At 47.8% G+C, this 26,804-nt stretch overlaps 1 protein-coding gene and 1 long non-coding RNA gene across 9 annotated transcripts in view; one reads left to right on the top strand and one right to left on the bottom strand.

Moving 5' to 3' along the window:
* Positions 1 to 39: 39 nt before the first annotated feature.
* On the top strand, positions 40 to 3,809 carry LOC143012252 (uncharacterized). Its single transcript, XR_012965031.1, has 3 exons — positions 40 to 488; positions 1,377 to 1,576; positions 2,225 to 3,809. It is a non-coding gene; the product is annotated as an uncharacterized LOC143012252 (long non-coding RNA).
* A 387-nt stretch (positions 3,810 to 4,196) lies between these two features.
* The window catches only part of epb41l2 (erythrocyte membrane protein band 4.1 like 2), a 35,924-nt gene continuing 13,316 nt past the window's right edge, over positions 4,197 to 26,804 (bottom strand). For 4 of the 8 annotated variants that reach the window (XM_076165296.1, XM_076165294.1, XM_076165293.1 and 1 more), the window contains exons 2-23: positions 26,266 to 26,510; positions 25,944 to 26,114; positions 24,872 to 25,141; positions 21,299 to 21,403; positions 21,113 to 21,155; positions 20,121 to 20,196; positions 19,895 to 19,991; positions 19,687 to 19,811; positions 19,402 to 19,489; positions 17,560 to 17,712; positions 17,381 to 17,478; positions 16,923 to 17,095; positions 16,041 to 16,129; positions 11,625 to 11,684; positions 10,013 to 10,177; positions 8,643 to 8,711; positions 7,603 to 8,253; positions 5,865 to 5,993; positions 5,420 to 5,518; positions 5,242 to 5,322; positions 4,989 to 5,108; positions 4,197 to 4,796 (exon numbers count right to left, since the gene is read on the bottom strand). In XM_076165296.1, the coding sequence (XP_076021411.1) occupies positions 4,998 to 5,108; positions 5,242 to 5,322; positions 5,420 to 5,518; positions 5,865 to 5,993; positions 7,603 to 8,253; positions 8,643 to 8,711; positions 10,013 to 10,177; positions 11,625 to 11,684; positions 16,041 to 16,129; positions 16,923 to 17,095; positions 17,381 to 17,478; positions 17,560 to 17,712; positions 19,402 to 19,489; positions 19,687 to 19,811; positions 19,895 to 19,991; positions 20,121 to 20,196; positions 21,113 to 21,155; positions 21,299 to 21,403; positions 24,872 to 25,141; positions 25,944 to 26,114; positions 26,266 to 26,496 (3,084 nt within the window). In that variant the 5' untranslated portion in view covers positions 26,497 to 26,510 and the 3' untranslated portion in view covers positions 4,197 to 4,796; positions 4,989 to 4,997. Of the gene's footprint in view, positions 4,797 to 4,988; positions 5,109 to 5,241; positions 5,323 to 5,419; positions 5,519 to 5,864; positions 5,994 to 7,602; positions 8,254 to 8,642; positions 8,712 to 10,012; positions 10,178 to 11,624; positions 11,685 to 12,398; positions 12,432 to 16,040; positions 16,130 to 16,922; positions 17,096 to 17,380; positions 17,479 to 17,559; positions 17,713 to 19,401; positions 19,490 to 19,686; positions 19,812 to 19,894; positions 19,992 to 20,120; positions 20,197 to 21,112; positions 21,156 to 21,298; positions 21,404 to 24,871; positions 25,142 to 25,943; positions 26,115 to 26,265; positions 26,511 to 26,804 lie in introns of all 8 variants that reach the window. The other 4 variants (XM_076165298.1, XM_076165300.1, XM_076165299.1 and 1 more) reach the window with 4 other exon arrangements.

Below are 26,804 nucleotides of genomic sequence, written 5' to 3'. Positions count from 1 at the left end.
CACTATAGATAATCTTCTTAGTAATCACAAGGTTTGACTGCTGGAACAGAACAAAGTTCAACAACAACAACAGGAGTTTTTCTGCCAGACGCAGATCAGAGAGTTGGAACCTTTACAGAGGAAACTACAGAGAGCTGAAACTACAGAGCTGAAACTGCTCCATGTTTGGGTGGATTTCCATTTCTAGTTTTTAAACTTTTCTATCACATGGATTCCTGTTGGATTGCCTCACTTCCTGCTGCGACTGAAGCGGAGACGCTACATTGACGACGCTCATATTTGCTCTTGGTGATATTCTTTTTAAAGGTTTATTCCAAAACATTACAGTAACTTTCACTCAAACCCACTCGGCCTGTTGGAGACATTTTGGTTCGGCGCCTTATAACAGCAATTATGCAGCAAGCAGGTGACGGCGTCTGACAGCCGCCTGCAGGACGACGCCGCCGCCGCCTACGTCATCCAGCCTGAACATCTGAGAGCCTGAACACGTGAGTACAAAGTCAACATGTCAAAATCAATGAATCAATGGAACAAATCAACCGTGGGATTGATTGATTGATAGAATGTTTGCATTAATGAGAAGCAGGGATGCTAAGTGAACACAAATACCTCCAGATGGCTACAACTTACAGAAAAACAGTGTCAGTGACCCAGTTTGGACTTAAATAACCTGAAAACCCTTAAAGTTCATTCTGAAGGCCTTGATTTCACTTTGACTTGGAAACAAATTTAATGGAACATCGGCTCCTGCTGCTGCACAAACACTATTGATTCTGTTTTGTTTTCTCACCCTCGCCCCAGCTGGCACCTTCACGTCCTCTCCTCCTCCTCCTCTTCGCTCTGACCTGCTCCTCCCCCGCTCCTCTCGACCTCCTTAAAATGACACAAAACACAGAATTTCACCACTTTCAGTTCATGTAGTAGGTCTGAACTAGGCTGCAGACGTTGTTCTCTTACCAGGTCTGCCGTCCTTGGATGGAACCGTATGGATCCATGAAACATCCTCAGCTACTTCATGCTAAAGAAACAGTCATTTCAGGGTCAAAGGTCACAGGAAAACTTCCACATATGGCTTAAATACACATCGAAACTTCAATAAATACGTGACCACACATTTCTCATCCATCTATTGATGCTCTAAATCTCCGTTCACTCAGAGGCCATGGAGAGAAATCTGTTCCGCTCCTTTGTTTATGTCTTCCACCCCTCTCCACCTCCTTATCTCCCACCACATTGCCGCCTCTCCTCTCTCGTCTCCATTTGTCTCTGAAAGTGCCATTACTCATCGTCTCTAGTCTCCTTATCGCCTCCTCTCACCTGTGTATCTGCCTCCTCTCTCCTCTCCTGCATGTGTTTTGGTGATCTGTCCTGAGCAGGAGGAGCAGGAGGAGCATGATGGAGGTGCTGGCGGGTCCCTGGGCCGACCTGGCTCTGCTCCTTCGACAGACATTGGGACAGACAGGCAGAGAGACGGGCAGCTTTCTTCCCGCATGTCTGCTGGGCTTGGTGCTGTTCCTGTCCGTCTGTTTACTGCTGCTGCAACTGCTGATGTACCTCAGCTGGAAGCTCAGACAGGGTACACACACACACACACACACACGCACACACACACACACCTGTGCAGTGATGTCATTACAGTACTTAAGTAATTCTGGCTTTCCTTTTACATTCCTCACACACACACACTCGATGACTCACTGTATCATCTCACTGTATGTGCCGGAGTCCATCAAAGGCACATGACTTGAACTTTGACCTTCCGTGTGGTTGACATTTCAAAGCTGCAGCCTTCAGCCCACAGCATGATGTAAACAGAATGTACAGGTGGTGGAGAAACACCTCAGATACACAAAGTCGACATCATTACTGCAGTATAACGAGCTGCTTCTCATACACACACATTTACGGCTGTGAGTTGGGGTCAAAGGTGAAAGCCGACCTCCATCTCAAGCGTCTTTACATCACAACACAACCAAGAACCACAGCAGCAGTCAAAGCTCCTCACCATCACATTTCTCACCTCCAGATGCAACAATACAATCACACAAGCTGAATAAAAGAGGGAACCTATGAGGGCAGATGTGAGCATGCAGCAGCTGGCTGACAAAGACAAATGCATTTGATAAAAAAGAACAAAGTGTGATGTGGATTTGTGCAAATGTGGTGAGATGAGAGCAGCAAACAGTCATTTTCACTCACTTGGAATTCTTTCCTTCTTCCTCAGTGGAGGCCGAGGTGATCGCACAGAACAGAAGCGCCATCTACGGGCCAGGACACAGAAATGCACCTGTCAAGAGGAGGAGCATCGGGTAGCACTCACACACCTGAGAGGGGGGAGAACCAGCCATCGTGGTTCTCTTCTCTATGGACCTTCTCTTGGTCTCTGTGGACTTCAGATCCTTTTCTGGATCAGGACTCCAGCGCTTTAGTTTCCTGTAGAGTTAAATTCTGAGTTCTGGGTCGGCTCAGTTCTTCACATTGGCTGTGATATCAGGCTGCAGTAATAAACTTTAACATTAGTTTGTCTTGGAAAAGGCTGGAGGTCATCTATGTTTCAAATGTTAGGAACTACATCTGTCCTCCTGAACCTGAAGCTCCATGCTGTTACACTCACATGCAGGACTCCACATTTAAGGAAGAATTAAAAAGACTGTAAAGGTTCCAGGGTATAACAATCCTTTATTTAAACAGTGTTACACAGGGGGGGAGTGGCTGTGGGTTCGAGTGGGGGCGCTGATCACTGATTGGCTGAGAGGGAACAGTGGAGCGAGCGAGTCGGTCGGATTCCCAAAATTCTTTAAAAAAGGAGCTGAATATCTTCCGGAAGCTTCATAATCTTAATAAAAGTTACTGGTTGGAAAAAAAACATCGCTTGGGAAACTTTATTCAAGGAGTAATTTGCTCCAAATTAAGAGAAAATCAGCTCCAAATATTTTGGAAAGACGAAGGACTCAGAGCTCCAAAGCTGCTGTGATTGGTTAAAGCAGAGGCCACGCCCCCAAACATGAGTCACTAGAGTACAAAACAAACTGTGGCAGGGGAGCGGAGTGGAGTTACAGTGGTTTGGATTTAGGTCAAAGGTCAAAATCACACAGATGTTTATTACAAAATGTGAAGGGGGGGGGGCACAGCCAGACAACATCAGAAAACAAACATTTCCAGAAGTTTTCTTAAAAAAAAAGTTTGAATGATTGAACTGAAACGTTTTTGGAATGTTGAAAATTTCCAAGCTGCCTGTGGTTTTGTTTTGTTTCGTATCATTTTTTGTTTAGTGTGTGTCGTTTCACTCTGCTTGGTTTCTGTAAAGGGGGTGAATGGGGGCAGAGGTTAAAGTCGCCCTCTGCTGGAATGTCTTTCAACTGCATAGTAAAGAGGTCGAGAGGTCAGATAAGCTGGAGCAGATCGTTTGGTGGCGAGACGTGTTTGATTTAATCCTGGATATCGTTTCGTGTAGCGGCGGCCCGACGCAGAGCGATGAGGAGACAGATCTGCTCTGTGTCGCCCCCTGCTGTACGCACTCATGTTGGTACCTGTGCAGATCGTATCGCTCAACTGGACGCCGATGGTTTCAACACTTAAAAGCAGGGGGCGGGGCCTAGGGAGAGCCCGCCCTTCTCCCACTAAGCAATAACATTCACCCGGGACGTACAGAATGATTTAGAGCTTTCAGGTCTATTTTTCAGTTCAAATGCATCTCCCAAAGTATAAATTGCTACTAAAAGCACGTTAAAAACATATGAATCCATTTCCCCCCAAAAATGTAACAAATATATTACAGTTAATTAACCCTTCATCTTCATTTCAGCCCATTCGTTTTAAAAAAACCCACAGAACAAATTAGAGCTTCTGCATTTTCCTTCAAATTGGTGAAACATTTTCTTTTCTTAGTTAAAAGTCAATTGAACTGAAGTGACCTGGGGGCGGGGGGTGAAGGTGAAGGTGAAGATGAAGATGAAGATGAAGATGAAGATGAAGACGAAGCATCATTACAAAAGCGTTCAGCTCAATTTTAAGTTACTGCTCCCTCTTCTTCTGTGGTCTTTCTGGCGACGTTTGTTTGGTTACTCATAAACACTCAAAAACTAAATGATTAGATGGCGAGTCGAGTTAGAATCCACTGCATTATTCTGTGTTTCTGTCTGTTTTCACTCAGATGAATTAAAGGGATGAGAGGGAGCTGTAACTTAAAGAATCGCTGTGTTTTTTTAAAAAGCCAGAAATGCACCGACACCACTGTTTCACTGATACAGACACCAAATAATGCATTTTAATGTCAAACACTAATGGCAGGACATTAGTTTTGATCTGATAAAAGCTGTTTGTTGTAAAAGGCCCAAACTTCAGGCCTAATAAACACACTTTCATTCAGGTGAGATGATCCTGACTTCCTGTTTCAGTCGGGCATCTGGTATCAGCGTTGATATCGGTGCATTGCTGCAGGTTTGTTGTCATGGAAACAAGGTGACAGACACACTAACGTCTCTTTCTCTCTCTCCTAAAAACAAACAGTAAAAACAAAAAAGCTCTAGTAAACAGTAAAAACACACTAGGAACGTTAAGCTAACAGAGTGGTTCTTCTTCTTCTGTTTCTTCGGAGAGAGCGACAGCATCCCAGAGCGACGCATCTCACACAGACCGGGGAACAGACTCGCCGCTTCTCCCCCCATCTGTCACTCCTGTGTCACTCCTCTTCTCCCTCTGTCCTCTCCTCCTCTTCCTCGGTTTGAAGTTAAGGTTGGTTGTTGCAGGGTAGATGAAGGTCGCCAGAGAAAACCGTCACGACCAGCCCGTCAACTCTGGATGTGGGCGAAAGAGACGGGAGCCATCAGACTGAGAGGAGTCGGGATCGGATCAATAACTGGATTGATTATTATTATTGGAACAGTCAGCTTGACCTTATAAATCTGTCAATCAAAAGATTTACTTTACTGCTGCCTCCCCCATGTAGGACTTTAATACAACTACGACTGATACTATGACATCATTACCTTGTTGACTCACTCCTCCTCCTCCTCTTCCTCTAGCTCAGTCTCTTTATGAACCACCACTCTGGTGACAGACATGTCAGGATGTTGCTCTTTGGCCTCCTTAATGGCCTGGGCCAGAGCCTGGCGAGGCAGGTGGAGAATGAAGGGTTAAATGGAAAGAATGACTTAAAAAGCAGAAAGAAACGATAATAGCATCTCTTGACAGGTCTAAACTGTGGAACACTTAAGTGAGTCAACGCGGCAGGAAGCTGACCTCATCGTGGTCGATGTCACAGTCGCCGGTGATGACGATGCGTTTTTCAATCCTGGTCTCTGATAGGCCGCCCTTTAATGTCTACAAAGACACATTGAAGTTTGGACGTGAATGAGCGGGAACTCGTGTGAACGTGCGGTGGAAACAGCACGCGTGTGCAGAGCGAGTGTTCCCGTACCTTGGTTATGTGTGTGGTCGTGGTCGTGCACAGAGATTCAGAGGTGATGGTCTGAGCCGTCATCAACACGCCGGGCTCGCCGTCCCCGTTACTGTCCAGCTGGAGACAGAGATGGACAGAAAGGGAGGAAGAGGAGGGAGGAAGGCCATAAATGGTGCGCAAAGACTGAAACAAACTGGTTAGATTGTGTGAGACAGGACGAGCCTCCATGCACTGTGCTGCATCGCCACCAAGCCACCCAGAGGAGTGTACGGCCACTAGAGGCAGCGTAGAGCTACGACTCCATCCCAGGCCTCTGATACTGTTTACATCTTTACTCTCTACCTGCTTGTTTGTTTATGGAGACTCCACAGGGTCACTTTCCTAAGTGAAAAACCTACGCTGATATATGCTAAAGTATAGATGCATGCGTGTCAAAGCGTCTCTGTTCGCTCTCAGTGTGCACCTGTGCGGCCTCGTATGTGATGGTCTTGGTTTCCGTATGTACAATGGGCACTTCTTTAGTCGCTATCTCGGTTTTCTGGGCTGCAAAGGTGTCTGATATTGTCACCATTTCTGTCTGTACCACGGGCGGCTGAGAGAGAGAGAGAGAGAGAGAGAGAGAGAAGAAGAGAGAGAGGGGTGAGAGAGAGAGAGATGTTAATGTGTCACAGTAAACCAGAGGACGATCCTTTGCACTCAAATTCACTTCCGGCTCGAAGTGAGATTATTACTGATTTAAGCTTTTTAACCACTGAAGCCTGGACCTGAACCCAGACTGTCCACTGGGGGCGCTGTAGCACAGGGCAACGCCAGTAAAGGTCAGATCTGCATTCAAATCAACATGACAGCACAATGCACCTTATGGTGACAAATGTGAGTTTCCCTTAAAGAGTGTGAGGTTGTAAAGTATATAAATAAATAGATATTTATATTGTTGCTGTTTCATGATCTTTACTGTGAAAGGGTAGGTATTATATGCAATGCTGACTGCCAGGAGGAAGATGCAGGCAGCACTAATGTCATATTCTCCTTTTTGAGCCTAAGTGGTTAAATGTTTAAAGTGTGTTTTTGTGAATTATCATTGAAATGTACGTATAAACACAGTTTATACGTGCAAGTAAACACATGAAACTTCATGCATGCAGTCAAGCTACAAGCTGTTGAACGCATGCAACACACACACATACACGTGCACACACAATATGACAATGATCATGCTACCGCCCTCCCCCACAGGCAAACACGTCACAGAGCAACGACTACCACAGCAGCTCACACACACACACACACACACACAGGTAACTACAGCAACAGCAACAGCTTTGGTGTGACATGCAGGTGAGAGAAACACGCAGCACCGTCATGCATGAAACACGACACCAAATGAAATCAAGCAAACACTGAGACGCCTGGCGAGCCGAACAGAAACGTGCCACCACAACATGCAGCACCAGATGAATAACAAGATGAGCACACAGCTTTTCACCAGCAATGACTGCCATACACACACACACACACACACGCACACATGCTGAAGGTGTACTCTGACATGCAGAGCAGCAAGCATGCACACACACACACACACACCTAAAGCCACCGTGCGTCTCACAATACTACAAACACAATGCAGCAAAACACATGACGGATGTACTGCGCACACACACACACACGGAAGCAAAGTGGGAGGAAGAATAAACTGATAATGGCACAATTAAAGTATAAATATAAACACAGATGATGGAACTGAAAATACACACTGAAACAAAACTGTGTGTGGGATGGGAAGTTGACACCAACACGCACACACACACACACAAACCAAAGGACTGGTGTGTCTTCAGAGGCTTAGAGCTTGTGTATGGGGCCTACGTGTCGTTTGATAAAACTACACACACGTCAAACGTTTCATCTAAAAGTGGCACAACAGCGATTTGGGTCAATTTTGCTTCTGTTTTTGTTTGTAAATTGGAGCATTTGGGAGAAATGCAGCCTTTACACACCACAGAGGGAGGCGTGAGGATCTAATGAGCTGTGTGTGTACACGGGGGGGGCTAAGGTACGCAGGCAGGCAGGAAGTATGGATGGAAGAAGGAAGGAAGTTGATATTGCGCTAAAGCAGGAAGGGAAAGTGGGCGTGGCTACGGCTGGAAGTCGGGATCGAAGCCCGGGAAGCTCCGCAGTCGACCCAGAGAAGGATTTACCTCAGAGCAACAAATAACCTGCGGCAGTGGCTCCGCCTCCACCACTGAGGCTTCTCCGTTCAGTTTGGGCTCCTCCTCTTCCTCCTCCTCCTCTGCTGCCGGAGGGACCGATCCGTCTGTGTCCTCTTCAGCAAGGTCCAGACCGTTCGGCGTTTCTTCAGGCGTAACCATTGAATCTTCTGTGCTTTCTTCCGTCTCCCTCTCACCTTCCTCCTCTTCTTCGTTCTTCTTCTCTACCTCTTCCTCCTCTCCTTCTGTGTTGGCAGCTTCTGTGGACTGGCCAAGTCCGGCAGGAGCGGAGGGAGCGTCCAGTGACTCTTCATTTTCTTCCTCCTTCTTATCCTGCTCTTCCTCCTTCTCCTCTTCCTCCCTCTCCTCGGGTATTTGCGTGTGAGAGAGGGACACGGAGACGTTGGGATGGTACTCTGCCTCTTCCTCGCTCTCGCTCCCCGATGAAACGCTCTCCTGCTTCGCCGCCTTTGCCTCCACCGGTGTCTTGACCTCTTCCTCGGCCTTCACTTCCTGTTCTGCCACCTCCTGCTGCGCGAAGGGCGCGGCGAGGGGGCTGTCGGTAACCGTGACAACGCCGGGTTTGGACGCCACGGAAACTTCTTGGATGACAACAGTTTCTTCGATTTCAACTTCGGTTGTCTACACACGCACACACACACACACGTACACAACAGTGCACACACACACAAAATGAGGTGTGCACACACATACACACGCGCGCACACACACACACACACACACAAACGCATGGGGACAAAAAACAAAATCATAACATGATCACAGAACATAAAGAAAATTAAACAACCGTCACCGAAAATCCAAACCCAGAATGAAACCGAAGTTCAACTGTGGACAAAGAAATGAAGACGTGCAGGAAGTGAAAGGAGCCACGAGGGAAATGGCTCAAATCTGCGTCAGATAAACATCGATATGGAGAAACTAATGTGAGTTCAGTTCATGCTGCCACAGAGAGACGGGTGGAGGCATGCAGGGAGAGATGGAGGACAGGTGACGGAGGGGGGGAGCACCTTTCCAGGCTCTTTGCCGTCAGAGTGTGTGTTATCGGCCGCAGCTGCTTCTGTTTGGGGAACGCTCGCCTGCGACAGAGAAGGCACCACCACAAGGGTTAGTCACACACAGAGGCGTCGCCTTAGCAACACATGGTCACCACAGTGCAGAGTAGGTTTCTGCCTCCGTCTCTTTCCCTCTGAGAGTCTCCACATTTCTCTCTCTGCCCTCCATGGAACGTTTACATGCAAGTTTGGTTCCATCGAGTTTTGGCTTCATGGCAGGAAAACAAAGAAACAAAAAGAAATGTGCTGATCTCAAAATGTACAAATGTAAACGTTGCAGCTCCCTAATAAAACTAAACACATAAATCATTGCTCTCAAAGCTCAATGCTGGTTAGTACGGAATTCCACCGTAAATACATGAAGAAATAGATGAAAACCTTCTGAAGCAGGAAAGTGCAAACTTCTGCTTCAAAGGTTTGAGTCAAACGAGAGACGAGCAGGTTATAAAATAAACATAAAACACAAACGTTACATTCAGAGTCACAAACCAAACATTCACAGGTGTGAGGGGCTTTAGACAGAAGAAGAAACGTGAGAGACGGAACTCATCAAGCTTCACTTCATGTCAGTTTACTTTCAGTTTAGTGGATACACACTCATGGTTGTTTAAAAGATAAACAGATTTAGATGAAAGTAAACCGACTCTATAGTATTAACAGCAGAGTGTGAAGAGTTTGGAGCCCCGAGTGATGCAACACACAACTGAGGGAGCAGAGGAATGTGAGAAAACAGCAGCATCTAGTGTCAAATCAGGGGAACTGCAGGCAGCGACGACAGCTGAACACGGTCCAGTATTCACACACACACAGACACACACACAGGTTTCATGCAAACATGCGGTGACAGATAAATAATAGTTACAATAAAAACACTGAGTCATGACGTAATAATCCTCTAAAGCAGAAACAGAGAGCAGAAGCCAGCAGACATGACATCACCACAGCACTCACAGGTGTTAGACATAACAGAACAGAAGCCTGAGGCTGTCAGGCTGAAGGAGTGCAGGGCACTAATGGAGGTCAACAAACTCCCATCAAGGGCGAGAAAAGAAAAGAATGGATCCCTCACATCTCTACTATCACCATGATCCATCCATGATAGATCACACTGAGCACCGACACAGGGCCGACTGAACAGACAAGGCAACACACAACATGAGAAAAATAAACGAATAAGGAGAGAAGAGGAGGAGAGAGGAGGAGAGGAGAGAAGAGCTTTCTGCTACAAAGTCTACAATTCTTTGCAGCACATGTAAGAGAAGTTTGAAAGCTCTGATGTCCTGTCGCCGCAGAGACCGACAGACGATACATCCAGACAGACGTACCACGTGTTGCTGTTGAGTGCGTTTGGTGGCGGGAGAGGCGGTGAGACGATTCTCCCACAGGTTGAGCTGAGGAGGAGAGGGAGGAGGCGCCTCCATAAAGGAGCGCTTAAGCTGGCTAACGCTAGCTTGGTGTTTCAGAACCTCGTCCTGGGTCTTATCATGGTCCTGATTGGGGAAGGGGTGAAAGGGGGAGGGAGGGGGTTAAGGAGGGGAGAAGGGTATGCATCAATGACAGAGGATGGGTGATGAGAGGAGAGGAGGTAAGGAAAAGGAGGGGATGGGGTGAGAGGAGAGATAGGAAAGGAAAAGAGTTGAGAGGAATGGAGAGAGAGAGAATGAGATGGAGACAAAGACAGAGACAGAGCGACAAGAGAGAGAGACAGAAGGAGAGAGAGAGAGACAGAAAGAGGAGAAGAGAGAAAGAGAGAGGGGAAGAGAGGAATGGAATCAGAAGAGAGGGACGGGGGGACACATGGGTCACAGGATCATTAGTGTGTCCACATGGACGCCCTGTCTCACTGCAGCGTCGTCTGTCATGACAGCTTGTAAGTAAATGAGGTGAATGTGTGTGTGTGTGAGTGTGTGTAAGTGTTTTCATGAGTGTGTGTGTGTGTGTGTGTGTGTGTCCATCAGTGTGTGTGTGGGTGAACATGCTGCAGTGAAACAGAGCTTCAACCAGGAACATGGAGCAGAACGGGGGGCTAATATTTCTGGCCGCTCTCACATAGTCGCTGCCATTTAGTTATCAAAGTTCTGATCTTACAGACGTGTGTGTGAGCAAATTTGGAGGCAGCGGCGATGTGAGAGACTTCAGACCTTCAGCATCTCCCTCAGCTCCATGTTCCATCATCACATCTGTTTAGTGTGTTATCAAACCACACAGCATCATCATGTCACAGTGGCAATCACCAGAAACAGGAAGGAAGCTCTGTTTAGAGGTTAGAGAGGCTCAGTTAGTGGAGTTAGACTCAGCTGCACGCCACACATTTAACCCTTTACACTACTCCAGGACTGGACACGCAGCCTCGAATACACAGCAAATCACATGCCAGCATGCATCAGTCTGACACAACCACACATACGCGCACACACGCACAAACAAACCATTGACCTCATTCACAAGCAGCTATTTTCAACACCCGGGTGGGAAACTGGTGTGATATCAATGCTTATGATGACATCACTGTAAACTATAGACTGATTATCTTTGTCATCACGTTCTCGTACTGACGTGTTCTATTGGTTACATGTATTCATCTTATTTATTCAGTTTCCCGCCCAAAGTGTTTGAACTCGTTGCCTGCAAATCCTGTCAACCAGCGTGACAACACTTTTTTAGAGAAACAACAAATGAGAAAATAAACAAAACAATAAAAACACTAAGAAATTGCATTGCAGGAATTCGACGAAGCCCCGATACGCAAACACATGTATACCCACACCTTCAAACACACACACACGCATGCATGGCACACACAGAGCCTGAGAGTGCGAGAGGGCGGCAGTCTGGTACGGTCAAAGTACACAGGAAGTTGCGCTGCTGATGGCGTCAGATTGCACAGAAAAGGTGCAGCTCTGGTTTTCAGCCATCGGGACGAGTCAAAGTACAAACCTCCAACATTAAATTACTGTGTCGCACATAAATATTGTCCCCATGCACTCTCAGCGGACTCTGGAAGGCAGACACACACACACAACGGAGAAGAGACATCAAATTATAGAACCTGAAATAATAACTAAATAATATAATAATAATAATAATAATAATAATATAAAATAAATAATTAAAATTAAAATTAAATAATAAAAAATGTTACAGCTATGACAAAATGAATGTGGTTGAAGATTTGAAATAAAAAATAAAATGTGAAAATAAACAAATAAACAATATATTAGGAAATAAATTGTAAAATAAATTAATAAAAAGTCAAAGAAACGCTGAGCAGCACAACGGCTCAAACAGGCACAATAACATGTCATAAATCACACACACACACACACACCAAAACACCAACAAATCCCAACGTGCTTTCGGAGAAGGAAACCAAATGCGAGCAACGACTCCAAACCAGAAGCAGAAACCAGCGTGCGCGCCACAAACCACAGCAGTGCAGATCAAACTCCAGGGTTTGGGGTGACATTGCCCGTTTGTACCGCCCAGTGTGTGAGACCCAAACATCTGGCAGTGTGCCAAAAAGAGTTCATAAATTTAACTTAAGGCTCAATTTGTGTGAGATGACCCATATTGAGCCAAACGCTCCAGATTGGGTCTTTATCTCCTGGGAATACGATGTCATTTTGTGCGGGCAGCGTCACCACAGAGGAGCGAACCAAACCAAACAATACCCAATACACAACCTAATAACACAATGATAAGTGTGTGAACCTGAGAGAGGGCGGGGTCAGGCGCTCCCAGCGACTGTCAGGTGGCGGGAGATAATGGAGAGAGTGAGGAAGGTTAGATCGAGTCCACATTCCATCTTTCTTTGCAAAGTAGTGACAATCTTTGGATTACTTCCGACTCATTTCTCCCCGAAATTGGTCAAAGCATGCTGGGGGGAAAGAAAGGCGTCGGCCCTACAGACCTGTGTGTGGGGCGTGGCCTCGGCATCATCGCCTCCTTTATCTTCAACACTGCGGCCACGACGGTCACAGACGGACAGAATGGGAGGACGAGGGGCGGATGGGGGTGTGGAACACAAACGGTGAAATGGAAAATGGGGTTTTTTCCCCACTGCGGCCCGGAGCCACAGGGGGGCGCTGCTGGTTACGCGACCTTTACATCTCAATTAAAAAAGGGCAGCAGATCAGGGTTTTCCCTTGAAGCCTGGCTGAGCGAGGGATTTATAATGTAACACTGTTTACTCTATATATTCCCTATAGATATAATAAAGCCAGTAAGGTTAAACTGCTATAAGCGTCATCATTTACATCTAAAGTATCTGTATGTACAGGCGGGGCCGAGCTTCAGTGTGTTCCATTCTCTGGACTACAAAGGCAAGAGCAGCAAGTGAAAATGTAATCAATCATCTTCATCAGCATGTGTGGGTGTGTGTGTGTGTGTGTGCGCGTGTGTGTGTGTGTCAGTCATCTCTGCCGTCCCGTCCTTTGCCTGTTTACCATCTGCCTCAGCGGGCTTGAGGGCCTTGGTACTTCACACAGCGACGCCTCACTTATGTGCCTGAATAAATAACTAAAAAGTAATATCTGATATTGATTTGTCTTCATAAATAACTTCACACGCGAGCAGCATGAATGAAAAGGAAGAGTGCTGCATGTTGTGAGACTAATCTGGTAACTTTAAGCTCAAACTTTAAACTTTACAAGTCTTTGTCTACATATTTGCACTAATCTTGATATCTACTCTGCTTAAAGTCGACTAGGATCCGCTCCATTCTTTATAAAACATAATAGAGGGTTTGTCAGGGTGGAGGTGTGTGTGAAGAAAGAGGTGAGGGAGGTGTGTCAATACACACACACACACACACACATTCACATATACAGTACAGTAAGTCAAATGGAGAGAGGCGTGACAGAGAGAGAGGATCATGAATGAGAGGTGTATGTGTGTGTATGTGTGTGTGTGTGTGTGTATGTGTGTGTGTGCGCGTATGTTTATGCAGCAGGATCGCACATCTCTTGCGCCCAGCTGGCACCTGTGTTAGCGTGCTGCCTCACACCACGTGGAGAGGTGTGTGTCGGTGTGTGTGCCGGTGTGTGTGTCGGTGTGTGTGCCGGCGTCAGAGGAGAGGCGTCCTCGCCGAAGCGCGCCTGATCTCCGGGCTGATGAACGAACGTCGGCAAAAGTGCCCGCCGCTGACCGGACGCCATGTTCTCGAGGTAGCACAGGGTCAGGCCGAGGGGCGTGGCCAAAACCAGAGCCGAGGCCAAAGACTGGCTCGCCGTCAGCATCACGGCCAGTAAGAAGACAACCACCAGGCAGGGCAGGAACAGAGGGGAGGGGTTTAGGAGGTAACGATGGACAGAGGACGAGAGGCGAGACGAGACGGGGGAGAGACGCGAGGAGAAGGGCAGAGACGCCAGGGAGGACAGGGAGGGAAAGGTGGAGACGATGGGAGGACAGGTGAGAGAACACAGCGAGGACACGTGTGGACGCTTTAGATTGTTTGAGAAAGCTGGGAATTTGGTGGAGAGATGGCAGGTTAGGAACGCCACCAGGCCAGTGAGCGTGTCCGTCAGGCCGTTAGCAATTTGACCTGGTAATTTGGACGAAGTCGCGTTGGAAACGGTGAAGTTGAGGCGACGGAGAGTAAAAAGTTTCCCTGCTGACCTGGAAACGAGCTGCTGTGCATTTAGAGTGAATGCGTTCAGTTTCTGCGTCAGCTTGGAGGACGGACACGCGCCGCCGCCGCTCCTGCCGAGCAGAGACAGAAAGCACAGGACCAGCGAAATGTATTTGACCACGCCCCTCAGCAAGAACCACCGCCGCCAATGAGGAAGGCCGGCCGCGGCTCCGGTCTCGGCCCGGCAGCCCGCCTCTGCCCCGTGAGGCGTTTGAGAGCAGCTCGTGATCGGGAAAGCGCTCGGGGGGCTCTGTGTACCGTCGGCGTCGGCCAACCGCCAATCAGAGAAAGGGGAGGAGCCGGAAGAAGAGTGTGAGGAGAGGCCCCACGCGGACTGTGAGGCCGCCGTGTCGTCGGTAAGATCTTCATCTTCTGAGATGTCTGACAGGCCACGGTCGAGCTCGGATAGAGAGTCCAAAGATGGAGGGATGGAGGAGAGGGAGGATGATGAGGAGAATGAGAGGGGGAACATGAATATGGACTGATGGGAGGAGAGATAAAGTGGAGAGGAAGGACGCAGAAGAGGGTGGAGGGAGTGAACAATAAGTGGAGCCAGAGTGGGAATAAGAGAGAATGATGGAAACACAATAGAAGAGAGAGAGGGAGGGAGGGAAACACAGACACACACAGAGAGAGAGAGAGAGCGACACAGTGTGGGAGCAGAGCAGTGAAATGTGACAAACGAGCCAAAACCACAAAAGAAAAAAGAAATGCGCCTTAGAAACCATTTCATTGTTGGGTGTTGAAATGGTTTTGGTAGCGAGGACGTGCACGAGGTGGGTGAGCAACGCAAAGCAAAACGTGGAGAAGAAGAAGAAGAAGTGTGTGAAGGGAAAGAGAGAGAGAGGGGAGAGAGACACAACATTAGTCAGTGAAACACACGGCACCACAGGTTACAAAGTGAATACAGCATACGGGGCAGAACACTGTGCAGAGTACAGCAGGCACAGGTGTGTGTGTGTGTGAGAGAGTGTGTGTGTCTGCAGAACAGGGTAAACAGGGTACGACAGTGCTAAGCTGGAAGGGATAGGGGGGCAGGAGGAGAAAGGGACAGAGAAGAAGGGAGGGGCATGCATATAACCTAGAACTCTACACACAGGAGTGCACATACGTGTTTTTAGGGGGGGGGGTCTGGTGTCACGAAAAAAGAGCGAGGCGAAGATGTCCAGCCTCGTCTTTAAGGCGTACGAGTCGAAAGTAGAAAGACTTTCAGAGAAGCACTTCATCTCTTTGGGTTTGTGTGTCTCTCGTTGAGACACACACACACACACACACACGGCACGTAAACAAGACTACAGAGGGAACAGAGTCGCGTCCGGATGAATGGTTGTCCTTGTTGCTCCACATTTCTAATCTTCTGGTCTGAACCACCTACACCAGGCGGTCGGTTGGTGAAAAAATCTAAAAACCCGGTTGGCTTCATTCACACACACATGCAGACGTGAGCCGCAGCCCACGGTTACCGGGCTCTTCACAAGCTGGCAGAGCAGACTTACTGTACGCCGGTTACACCGAACACAATGTTGCTCCTTATACACACAAAGAGCCGCGATGTGTATCTGTCTAACACCCACATAAGTACTCAATCAGTCTCAATCTCTGACGCATAATCACATACAAATAAAGGTTAAAAGACACAAGTGAAAAACACAAAGACTCATTCTCTAATGCCGGCATGGCCTCGTCTATTTTCTGTATGTCAAACACACTCCGTGGACACACACCTTAGAATCGGAGTGGAGCTCCAGATGAGGCTCGCGTCCGTTCTCGCCTCCCAGGTCTCTGCCGGCGTGAGTTATGCTGATCATGGGCGCTGAGGAATGAAGAACACACACAGTAAATATGACGACAACAACAACAACAACAAGCAGAACTACCAACAAGTCACACTCCAATGCGTTCACATGAAGGAATAAAGGTCAGAATCTACTGCCGACAGCTGCGGTACATGTTGAAACTGTTGGGGTTGTAGTTGCACAATGTGTCCAGCAGGGGTCACTGTCACACTGAAGGAAGCTGAGGTGCACAGCTGGATGAAGGTGAACATCTGTGGACAAACTGTGAATGTGCACCACAGAGGGTAACAGTGTGGAGTCCAGACTGTATCAAAGGGTTAAAGGAGCACTGGAATGTGAACCTTTGCTGCAAAATAGTTTCTTCTAAATGTATTAACGAGGATTTATTCACTTGTAGATTATTATTGTTGTTATTTTGTGCTGCTCGGTCCAAAATTTGTGAATTTGAAATCATTAATTAAGATTTCCGTTCTATTGCTTCTCCTTTGTTTCCATCACTTTCTCTCTCCCTCTACTTCATCTCCATTACAGGAAACACATGTTGCAGTTATTTCCTGTATCTGCTCAGACACTTCGCCTTACAAATCCACATACACACACACACACACACACACACACACACGCACACACATGCACACACACGCAATGCCACGCAGTCCCTCCCGTCCAGAACCTTACTTCCCCCATCCCTTCTTCTTCAGTTCAATCTTGCAGAGAGAAGCTGGAATGTTGTGTGTGTGTGTGTGTGTGTGTGTGTGTGTGTGTGTGTGTGTGTGTGTGTGTGTGTGTGTGTGTGTGTGTGTGTGCTACCTCCATCCAAGCTGCGGCTGACGCGTTTGGACGAGGTGCGCTCAAAGCAGGGCGCGGGTCGGTCTATGAGCGAGCTGGCCACTCGGGTCTGGGCCTGGGTTCGCCCGCTGTAACGGAACTTGGAGCCCAGTGTCAGGAAGCGGGCCTTGGCGGGAGGTTCTGGAGCGTTCAGCCTAGAACCAGAAGCAGAAAGACTCATGGGAAATCACTTATGTTTCAATGTACGAGAGGCAGGAATGTTTCCACAGATCTCTGCTGTTGCCATGACATCATCTCTGTCTCTCCTCACACATGTTACCAGATGACTTTTAAACATTTGTGTGTGTGTGTGTGTGTGTGTGTGTGTGTGTGTGTGTGTGTGTGTGGGTGTGTGTTCGCGTGCGTGCGTGCGTGCGTGCGTGCGTGCGTGCGTGCGTGCGTGCGTTCGTGCATGCGTGTGTGTATGTGTGCATTTCTACCTGAAGAAACTGTGATTCTCCACACACACTTTCCACAGCCTTTTGGCGGATCGATGATTTTGGAGTTTGAATCCCACTGTGCTCTCAAACTGCTCCGTCTACAAGAGAAACAAATAAGCAACAGAATCCCCCCACACACACACACGCACACACACACAAACGCACACAAACACACACACCTCTCCTGGTCTGATCTTGATGTAGAAGTTGTTCCTCTTGTAAGAGATCTTCAGTATTTTGGGCCAAGCAAAGCGGTTTATCCGGAGCTTGTCTTTGTAGACCAGCAGGCCGTTGGCACACACGCCGAGCATGATGTCCACACCCTCAGAATCCTGTGGCAGACACACACACACACACACACTGATTTATATGTACAATCAAAACAACCTTTATTTATGCATTCACTACCAACGTAAATCTCTTATATTATATCATAACATTCTGCCTCATGTAAACAGAAAAGCAATTACACACACCCACACACACGCGCACACACACACACACACACACACACACACACACACACAGTACAACTCAGTTAACTAGCAGACTGACTGTATAAAGCTTTTAAGTTGAAGGCCGTCTGGGAACGATGGCGGAAAGAAACATCGATCAGTGTTTTTAACTAATGGCAAAGAAGCTGTGGGGTTAATGGACAAGGATCAATAAAGGTCAGATTCATGGCAACAAACATGAACACACAGGACACACACACGGCCTTCCCTTGCTGTTGGTGAGCTGCTACAGAAAACATTTTAGCACTCAGGGTGTGATCACACTGATAGAGTCAAACCATTTTCCGCCGCTTACTTCACTTCCTGTGTGTAAACAACAACTTCACCTCCTGCAGTGTGTGACGTGTTCAAGGTCATGTGATGTTATTGATGTTATCAGCGTGTGTAAAGTTTAAATGTAATGCAGATATATGAAACAAACAACAACAAATACAGGATTAATACTGTATTTGCAGCTAGAGGGACTGTAGCATTGGAAGGGGGAGAGTTACTGTCCTTACCCAGAGAGAGCCCCCACTCTAGCCTAATTTTCTGTCTGAGTTATTGCCTATTAAGCAATCTTCACTGCTGAGTGTTAAAGAAGCAGTGTTCCTTCTGGGCTGAAGCGGTTAAAGATCAGGATTTCTGAAGTTTTGCACCGTATTTGGCAGCATGTCTGTGTTTACAGTGGGAGGAACTGGCAGGAAAAAGCAAAATATCCCCCACCAAACATCCAAAATAGACCCCAAACCACATTTCTTTGGGGGGAATGAACATTTTATCAACAAAAAGCCAGATTTCGCATCAAGCAGCACCGACTGTAATAACATCCTAGTGGCTGCGTCGGTATTTGTGGTGAGGTTGGTAACGTGTAGCTGTGTGTTCTGCCTCGTGGGCCCGGGGGGTGGTATGGAATGGAAACCTGCACGATAGATTAAAGGCAGAGGACAGAAACGAAGCTTCTTCCTCCCTGAGCCCCCGCGACTTTGGTATGCAATACAAAAACTGAATCTCAGCATTTGAACTCTGACGCTCCCCCTCAAGTTCGGCAGACGGAGATGAAGGGGCCGGCCTCTTCCTCTCCGTCTCTAACTCTAACCTTATCTCTGTTCCACCCCCTCTCTCTCTTTCTCTCTATACACATTCTTCTTCTCTTCCCTCAATCTCACATTCCCTCTTTCTATTTAAAGACGCCCCTGTCTCTTGTGTATATCTCTATTTTTGTGTCTTTCATTTGACAAAAAAGGAGACTGAGACACTCTACCGCCCCTCCCCCTCTCTCTCGTCCGACCTGATGTCCAAACAAGAGAATCAGGCCGCTCACATGGTAGTGGCCCCCCTGTGTGTTTGTACAGCTGACACACACACACACACACACACACACACACACACAGATGCACAAACCTGCAGACGCTGACATACACCACATCACAGGAGCTTGTGCTTATTCACAGACATGAGCAACAACAGAAAGTTAAAAGAGGAGACGGGTGGAGACGTGTGTGTGTGTGTGTGTTTCGTGTGTACCTTAGCGTGGTGCAGGTCCACCCCGTACATGGACAGCTTCTTGGCACTTTCTAGGAACTGGACGTCGGCCTGTGCGGGCGTCATCCCCCTGCGAGCACAGACAGGGTTAATCCTCAGATACACACCAGGACAGGAAGAGCGTGTTTACACAGCGTTTGACCGATTCATGAAAACTATTTGGATCTACACAGAAGCCACCTCACACCTGCACAGTGGAGGTGGTTGGTTACTTAAGTTTAGACTGCAATGTTAGGAAATATTGCTGCTATAATCTAATAATCGAACCTGTGGGATTTGTGGAGTTCAAGAACCTTCTCCTCCATCTCTTTGTTCTGATTGGGTGCAAAGGTCAGCTGACTGATGTAGTCTAAAGGCTTGGGCTGGTCGGCCTCGTAGTCGCCAAACTCCGCCTGTCGACAAAAGGGAAGAGAGATGACATGTAGAGACGCACGCACACAGTAACAGAAAGAAGCATGCACACACAGACACACACCTGCAATGTGTATGAGCCCAGCAGAGTGTGAGTGACAAATGAGCAAGGCAGTCGACCGGATGCCACATCTTCACGCAGCTGCAGACACAACAGGTACCTGTAAGACACGAGAGACGGACGCAAGAGTGATGATTACATATGAGGAGCATGAGGGTATCTATTTTAATAGACAGACAGACAGAGAGAGAGACAGACAGACAGAGAGAGACAGAGAGAGACAGAGTACCGAGTAATGTCCTCTGTGAGTATTGAGGGGTCAGGAGGGTAGAACTTGACGCTGAACGCAAACTGCCAGTTGTTGCCTAGAAAAACAGAGAGAGAAACCGAGATGTGGGAGCCGACACTCAACGAAAACATCGCCACCACAAATCCAAACACAAACACTGTCTTCATCGTCGTGTTATGACATTTTTCTCCCTGCAAAACACTATTTTCACATCAGCGTTGGATCCAATTTCCTGTTCGCATTTCTGCAGAAGGACATACTGCCACACCCCCATTACAGGGGGAGGGGGAGAGAGAGAGAGGGAGAGAGAGAGAGATCTGGAAATTTTAATCTGGGAAATATTGGCATCACATTCCAGACCATTTCCTCCTTCAAGGTCACGCACACACATCTGTGTATTGCCATTTACATGTATGTGTATGGCAACAAAAGGCCCCATACAGAAACACACACACACAGACACACACACACAGACAAAGGCCCCCTTCGAGTCACAGCTGCATCCAAGAGGGTGAGGAAGGAGGAGAAGGAGAGAAGTGAGAGACAGAGATGAAGTCCTGACCTTCACTGCCACTACAAGAGAGGAGGAAACAGAGGGAATATGGGAGAGGGTTTCCTATTTCAGATGTTCAACAAGGAAGCTCTGGTGTGCAGATACGCCTGATGCTGTCAGTGTGTGACAGTACGGTCAGTGTGTGACATTATGGTCAGTGTGTGTAGGACGAAGTACGTCTGGGCTTTGGTATAGATAGTGTGTGTGGGTGTGTGTCTAAGTGCTTTGGGAGTCTCCTCGGTCCATTTATTCTTACTACACAAACCCCAGATCCCACACATCAATCCTCCTGACACACAGAACATACACACACATATATACTGTACACACACACACATGTCCCAGCCTGGTAGTCTCCCTCCCCACTCACCTCATTCCTGCAACTCTGAGAAAGAGAGAAAAGAAGAAGAGGAGCAGGATTTGAAAGAGGAGCACTTACTGCGTATCTGTCTCTTGATCTCCTTCGTGTGATCCAACCAACACTGGGATGACGAGAAGGAGAGAGGAAAGAGAGGAAGAGATGGAACAGAGAAAGTTAACGTTTGTGTGCGTTACTGACTCGTCTGGCAAACATCCTCACAAAGTGTGTGAGTGAAGTTCAGCTCTTTTCTACGTGGACACACACCTTCTGGTCGTGGTTGTTCGTGTACGTCAGACCAAAGTAGTCCTGTTCCATGAGGTTAAGCAGCTCACACACCTTGACAAACAGCAACTGGCCCTTGGAACGTTTCTGGAGAGAGAGAGAGAGAAGAGAGAGAGAGAGAGAGAGAGAGGAGAGAGAGAGAGAGAGAGAGAGAGAGAGAGAGAGAGAGAGAGAGAGAGAGAGAGAGAGAGAGAGAGAGAGAGAGAGAGAGAGAGAGAGAGAGAGAGAGAGAGAGAGAGAGAGAGAGAGAGAGAGAGAGAGAGAGAGAGAGAGAGAGATTAATCTTTAAGCAGTCTTACACTTATTCTATATTATGTTTAACTAAATGGATGAAGTTGCATTAATCTGAATGATAAGTGGATGAAAATAATCAAATCATATCCTAAATCATTGTTTCAATCTGACTAGCATCCTGTGGTGTGTGTGTGTGTGTGCTTCTTGTGAAACCCAGTAAACATGACTGCTCTGTGATCTGATAGAGGAATGCATTTGTTTCACTGGGGCGCTCTATCAATGCAGCTCTGTTTCCCTCTTTCTGTCTCTCTTCCTCTGCTTCGTCTGTCGCTCTGTCTCTGGGTCAAACATTCCTTCGTATGTCCCCGATGGGATGTGCCATAAAAAATCCTCCACGCTCAGCTATGACAATGACATTTAGCAGATATCCAAGGGGACGCAAACACACACACACACACAATGGCAGAAGGGCGTCTTTTAGCCCGGCAGAAGGTCAGACAGGGAGCGGGCGTTTAAAGAGGGGAAACTGAGGAGGAGAAGGAATTAAATAATGCAGTTTTGTTCCTGTTTTTCCCCCCCAGTTAGTCAGCATAGTGGCAGATTAACACGGCGGCGCAGACGGTGAGGCAGACGCAGACGCAGACACAGTGAGAGTGAGAGTGAGAGTGGCGTTTGTTCAGACCGGTCGGAGTGAGAGACGGGTTAGGGGAGCGTGGTGAAAGAGGATGAAAGGACACATTTTTCTCCTCATCCTGGGACAGCGGAAAGCATCTGTGGTATTTTCCTATACTAAAACTGACACACACACACACACACACACACACACACACACACACACACACACACACACACACACACACACACAAGTGTAGTTGCATTCTGGCCGCCCAAAGAATGTGAGCCTGTGACCTTTAAGCGTTTCCATGTGTGCCCCTGTGCCTCAGAGCAAGGCACTACCTAGCCCTCAAAGACTAAAAACAATGAGTGCGACTGCCTTTCACATTTCTTGGACCCAGAGTGTGTGTGGCGCCAACAGCAGCATCAAAGCCGGTCTAATGCATTCGTTATGAACACTAATTATGACAGAAATTACTCTGAGTCCAGGATGTGTGTGACATCATGGGGGCGTGTCCTGTGGCAGTAGTCTCTATGTAGTGCAATTTCATGTGTTTGGGTTCAAAGTGATATGTGTGATGAGCGTGTATACAATATGGAAATACAGTTTAAGACCCATTATCACCATCATCCTCTTCCTCCTCCTCCTGCTGTTACTCTCCGTTTACTGAGCATCGTCCTGTTACATTACAATTCCCACGTGGGGATTGTTTAGGAACAACAGCTCCGCCCCCTGCTGAGAGGCGAGCGAGCGAGCAGCTGATCACCTGCAGCGGACGACTCGCTCACTGAAAGCCTGAGTGGAATTCTATGAGTGGAATCATGTGACACTCAAATCCCGCCGAAACCAATACTAATGGAATTCTTGGAGAGAGCTTTAAGGCCACGTGACGCAGAGAGTTTCCTCCGCACACACACATACACACACACACACTCACACACCACAACAACAACATATAACACAGGGTGTGTGCGTTACATAACAGTGTGTTTGAGGACGAGAGAACGTATAGAGGACAGACGGCGAGTCAGAGTGTAGACTGCTGCGGCCGGCAGTGTGTGTGTGTGGTGGAGGTCTGCTGGGCAAAACAGAAAATTTAATCTCTGGAATGCATTGTGCATCTCTGCCTCTCACAACCTGAGTATGCCACTGTGTGTAGGGAGGGATGTGTGTGTGTGTGTGTGTGTGTGTGTGTGTGTGTGTGTGTGTGTGTGTGTGTGTGTGCTTCAGGACAATAGCAGTTAGTTGCAGTATCAGCGTTATCTGCAGAGAGACAAAGCAGCTTGTGTTCAGACCGTACACACACACACACAAACACACACACACACACGCGCACACGCACACGCACACACACACAGACACAGGCACGCTGCTGGGCCCTGCCCGCGGTAGATTAGGGTAACCAGATTGTGAGCAGAAAGTTGCTAGTTCAAATCCCTCCAGTGAGTGGGACAGTACAGTCTGGGGGAAATGAAGTCTGGCTCAGTTAGGAGGAGCCGACTGACGCTCAGGTGTCCCAGGCGCCTGCACCATGGCTATTCAGGGCGGCGTGCTGATGAAGTGTGTGTGTGTGTGTGTGTGAGCGTGATGAAGGCCTCTGCTGGAAAACTGCACACACGGCACTAATGTATGGCAACAAACGTCACAAAGTACACACACACACACGCACAAAGGGAATTCCTGAACAGTGAAAGAGAGAACGTTAGAGATCACAGGTGCATAATGGGAGTTTACAAAAAAGCTTGAGAAACTTCAAACTTCACTATGGACGACATGTGATTTTATGTGTGTGTGTGTGAGGGGATCTAAGACACGTGTTTGTAAGGAGTAGGAGATGTAGCACTAATCTGGAGGGACACTGGTAATCTAACATGTTTTTGTACGTGTGCGTGTGCGTGTGTGTGTTTGTGTGTGTGCTGGTCATCAGACAGGCCCCTGCAGTGCGCGCTGCTTTGTTCCAACATTTATCCCCCAAACCACGCCCAGGCAATTTAAGTGGGTTCAGTCAGAAAGTTAAACACACACACACACACACACACACACACACACACACACACACAGACACACGCACAAGCTGATCCTATTAGAGCATTACATCACAGACATACCAAGACTCATGTGCTGTGCACCTCACCATCAGATGAACATATGACAGTGTGTGTGTGTGTGTGTGTGAGCACTCGCCGCACATTATGAACACACTGAAGCGTCCTGATTTTCCCTTTTTTGGAGGTTTTCCGTGTTAGCGCTCGTCCTGGTTGAGGGTCACTCTTCTCATCTTACTCTCCAACTGGGAGATATTCAAGACTGTGCTGATTGTTGCTAGAGCGACCATTTTAACTGGCAGCATGATGCATCTCTGACAAGCAATTAGATTAATGAGGTCAGACGAAAGTGAAATCTTTGCGTCCCTGCTTCCTTCAGCGTCACACACACACACACACACACACACACACACACACACACACACACACACACACACACACACACACACACACACACACACACACACACACACACACACACACACACACACACACACACAAACGTTTGATCCCCGATGTGATCAAACTGAAACACAAACACAAAACTCTCTTCATCTAATTTCTTGTTTTTATGCAAGGAAATATGAGAGGGTTGTTTTGTCCTGTCCTCTTCGGTGTGTGTGTGTGTGTGTGTGTGTGTGTGTGTTGCTGCCGTCTCACCTCCACCTCACAGGTGAAGTCGCTCCCGTCCAGGAGGCTGATGCGACACACCACCAGCTTCATCTTGGCCTTCCTCACCAGGCGCAGAGGCGACTGAAAGATGGAGGTGTGGCCTTGACCCTCCTCTCCTTTGTCCTCCCCCTCCTCTCCTCCTTGCTCCTTCTTCGGCTCCTCGCCTCCTTCACCCTCTCCTCCTTCCTCTTCTGCCGTCTGCTTGGTCTCTTCTGCACTTTCCTCTGCGGTCTCTTCTACCTTCTCCTCCTTGGCAGGCTGAGAGAGGAAACACACACACACACACACACACGCCTCAATTAAGCCAAACCGCAGATAAACATCAACATTGTGGCTGCAGAGTAAAAACTTAGTGAGACAACTTTACCTTAAACTGCTTATCAGAAGAATAACTTAAATTATACTCTTACACAATTAAACATTCACTTAGAGAAACGCATCATCGTCCTGGTTTCTGTCCTAAACTTCCACGATGTTCCAGAAACACCCCAGCGTAGTAAATCCCAAAACAAGCGTGCATTCATGAGGAAGCATCTTTAATGGCTCCATAAAAAGCAAGTCTCCCTTCAGAACTAAATGTCAGTCGCTCTCTCTCTTTCTCTCCGTCTGTTCCTTACCATGGCTCTCTTTCCTGTGTTCCCTCTCTCTCTCTCTCTTTCTCTCTCTCCCTCTATCTCTCTCTCTCTGTGCTCAGCTTGCGTTTGCTGTTACAAACTGCGGGCGTTCCTTTTTGGCCTGGTCGCCCAAGTGTTGATGTCACTGGGTGGGCCCTGCGTGGGTCAATGTGATCTCTGGGACGGAGCAGAGCGTGTGTGTGTGTGCGTGCGTGTGTGAGGGAGAATGGGTATGTGTCTCTCTCTCTCGGCTGAGTGGGGAATAAGCATGTGTCAGTGTGTTGTGCTGGGACAGTTTGCCGGAGACAAACTGTTAGTAAATGCTGGGAAACGTCTCCATGGTGACGGTGAATACAACAGTGATTGACGGCTCCAACACGTCACACACACACGAGCGGCCCGTACGCCAGCGGCCCGTACGCCAGCAGTCAGGTGGCGACCCGTACCTCAGTTTCGGCGCTGGCGTTGGAGTGCGACTCCGCTTCGTTTTCCTTTGCTTGCTCCTTCTCGTCTACTTGCTCCGCGTGGCCGTTTGCTTCTGGGGCAGGCCCCTCCTCTTCCTCTGTTGCCTTGGCAACTGTTTCCTGTATGGGTGAGTCCTCCTTGGCGGGGGACGTCTTCATGGGGGAAATGAACAGGTGTGAGATTTAGAAATGTGACGGTTTGAGAGCCCAAGAACTAAATCTGTGCTTCTATTATTGTGATATTATAACACAGTTTAGTCACACCAACATGCACAAGAAACATCACACACACACACACACACACCTGGCTTTGAGACTTCTGCTTCTTAAGCCATGGCGGCAGGAAACGAGCGATCCCTTTGCCCTCCTTGTCCTTCTCCTCCTTCTTCTCCTCCTTCTCTCCTCCGGCTGTCGTGTCCTCGCCGTTTGTCACTTCCTGCGCCTCTTCTGTGGCCTGCTCCGATTGGTCGGCCGGAGCAGCGGACTCCTCCGCTTTCTCCTTCACCTCCGTCTCCGAACCGGCTTCTGTTGTCATGGCAACGCGTCAACCTGTGGCGAGAGGAAGGAGGCGTGTTCAACGAAAAAAGAGAGCGAGTCGCACAGAAATGTTATTTAAGGCTGCGACTACTTCCAGTTAATGAATGGATCGGTTGTATTCATTCATCTAATCATGTTTTCCTGATCCCAGCGGCTCCTTCATTACAAAGAATCTGACATATCACCACTTCATCTATCGGTGATGTTCAGATCCCAGACACACAGACAAACATGTGACAGTGATTCAGTGATTTTGGCTCTAATCTCTATTTGTCAGTTGTTGGATTTGAGTATCTTTACTAAACA

Source organism: Genypterus blacodes, unplaced genomic scaffold, assembly GCF_046128005.1.
Source record: "Genypterus blacodes isolate CSIRO-AG114 ecotype Tasmania unplaced genomic scaffold, CSIRO-AGI_Gbla_v1 ptg000143l_1, whole genome shotgun sequence".
NCBI classification, from domain to species: domain Eukaryota; kingdom Metazoa; phylum Chordata; class Actinopteri; order Ophidiiformes; family Ophidiidae; genus Genypterus; species Genypterus blacodes.
This window is presented reverse-complemented; position numbering and strand designations above follow the sequence as displayed.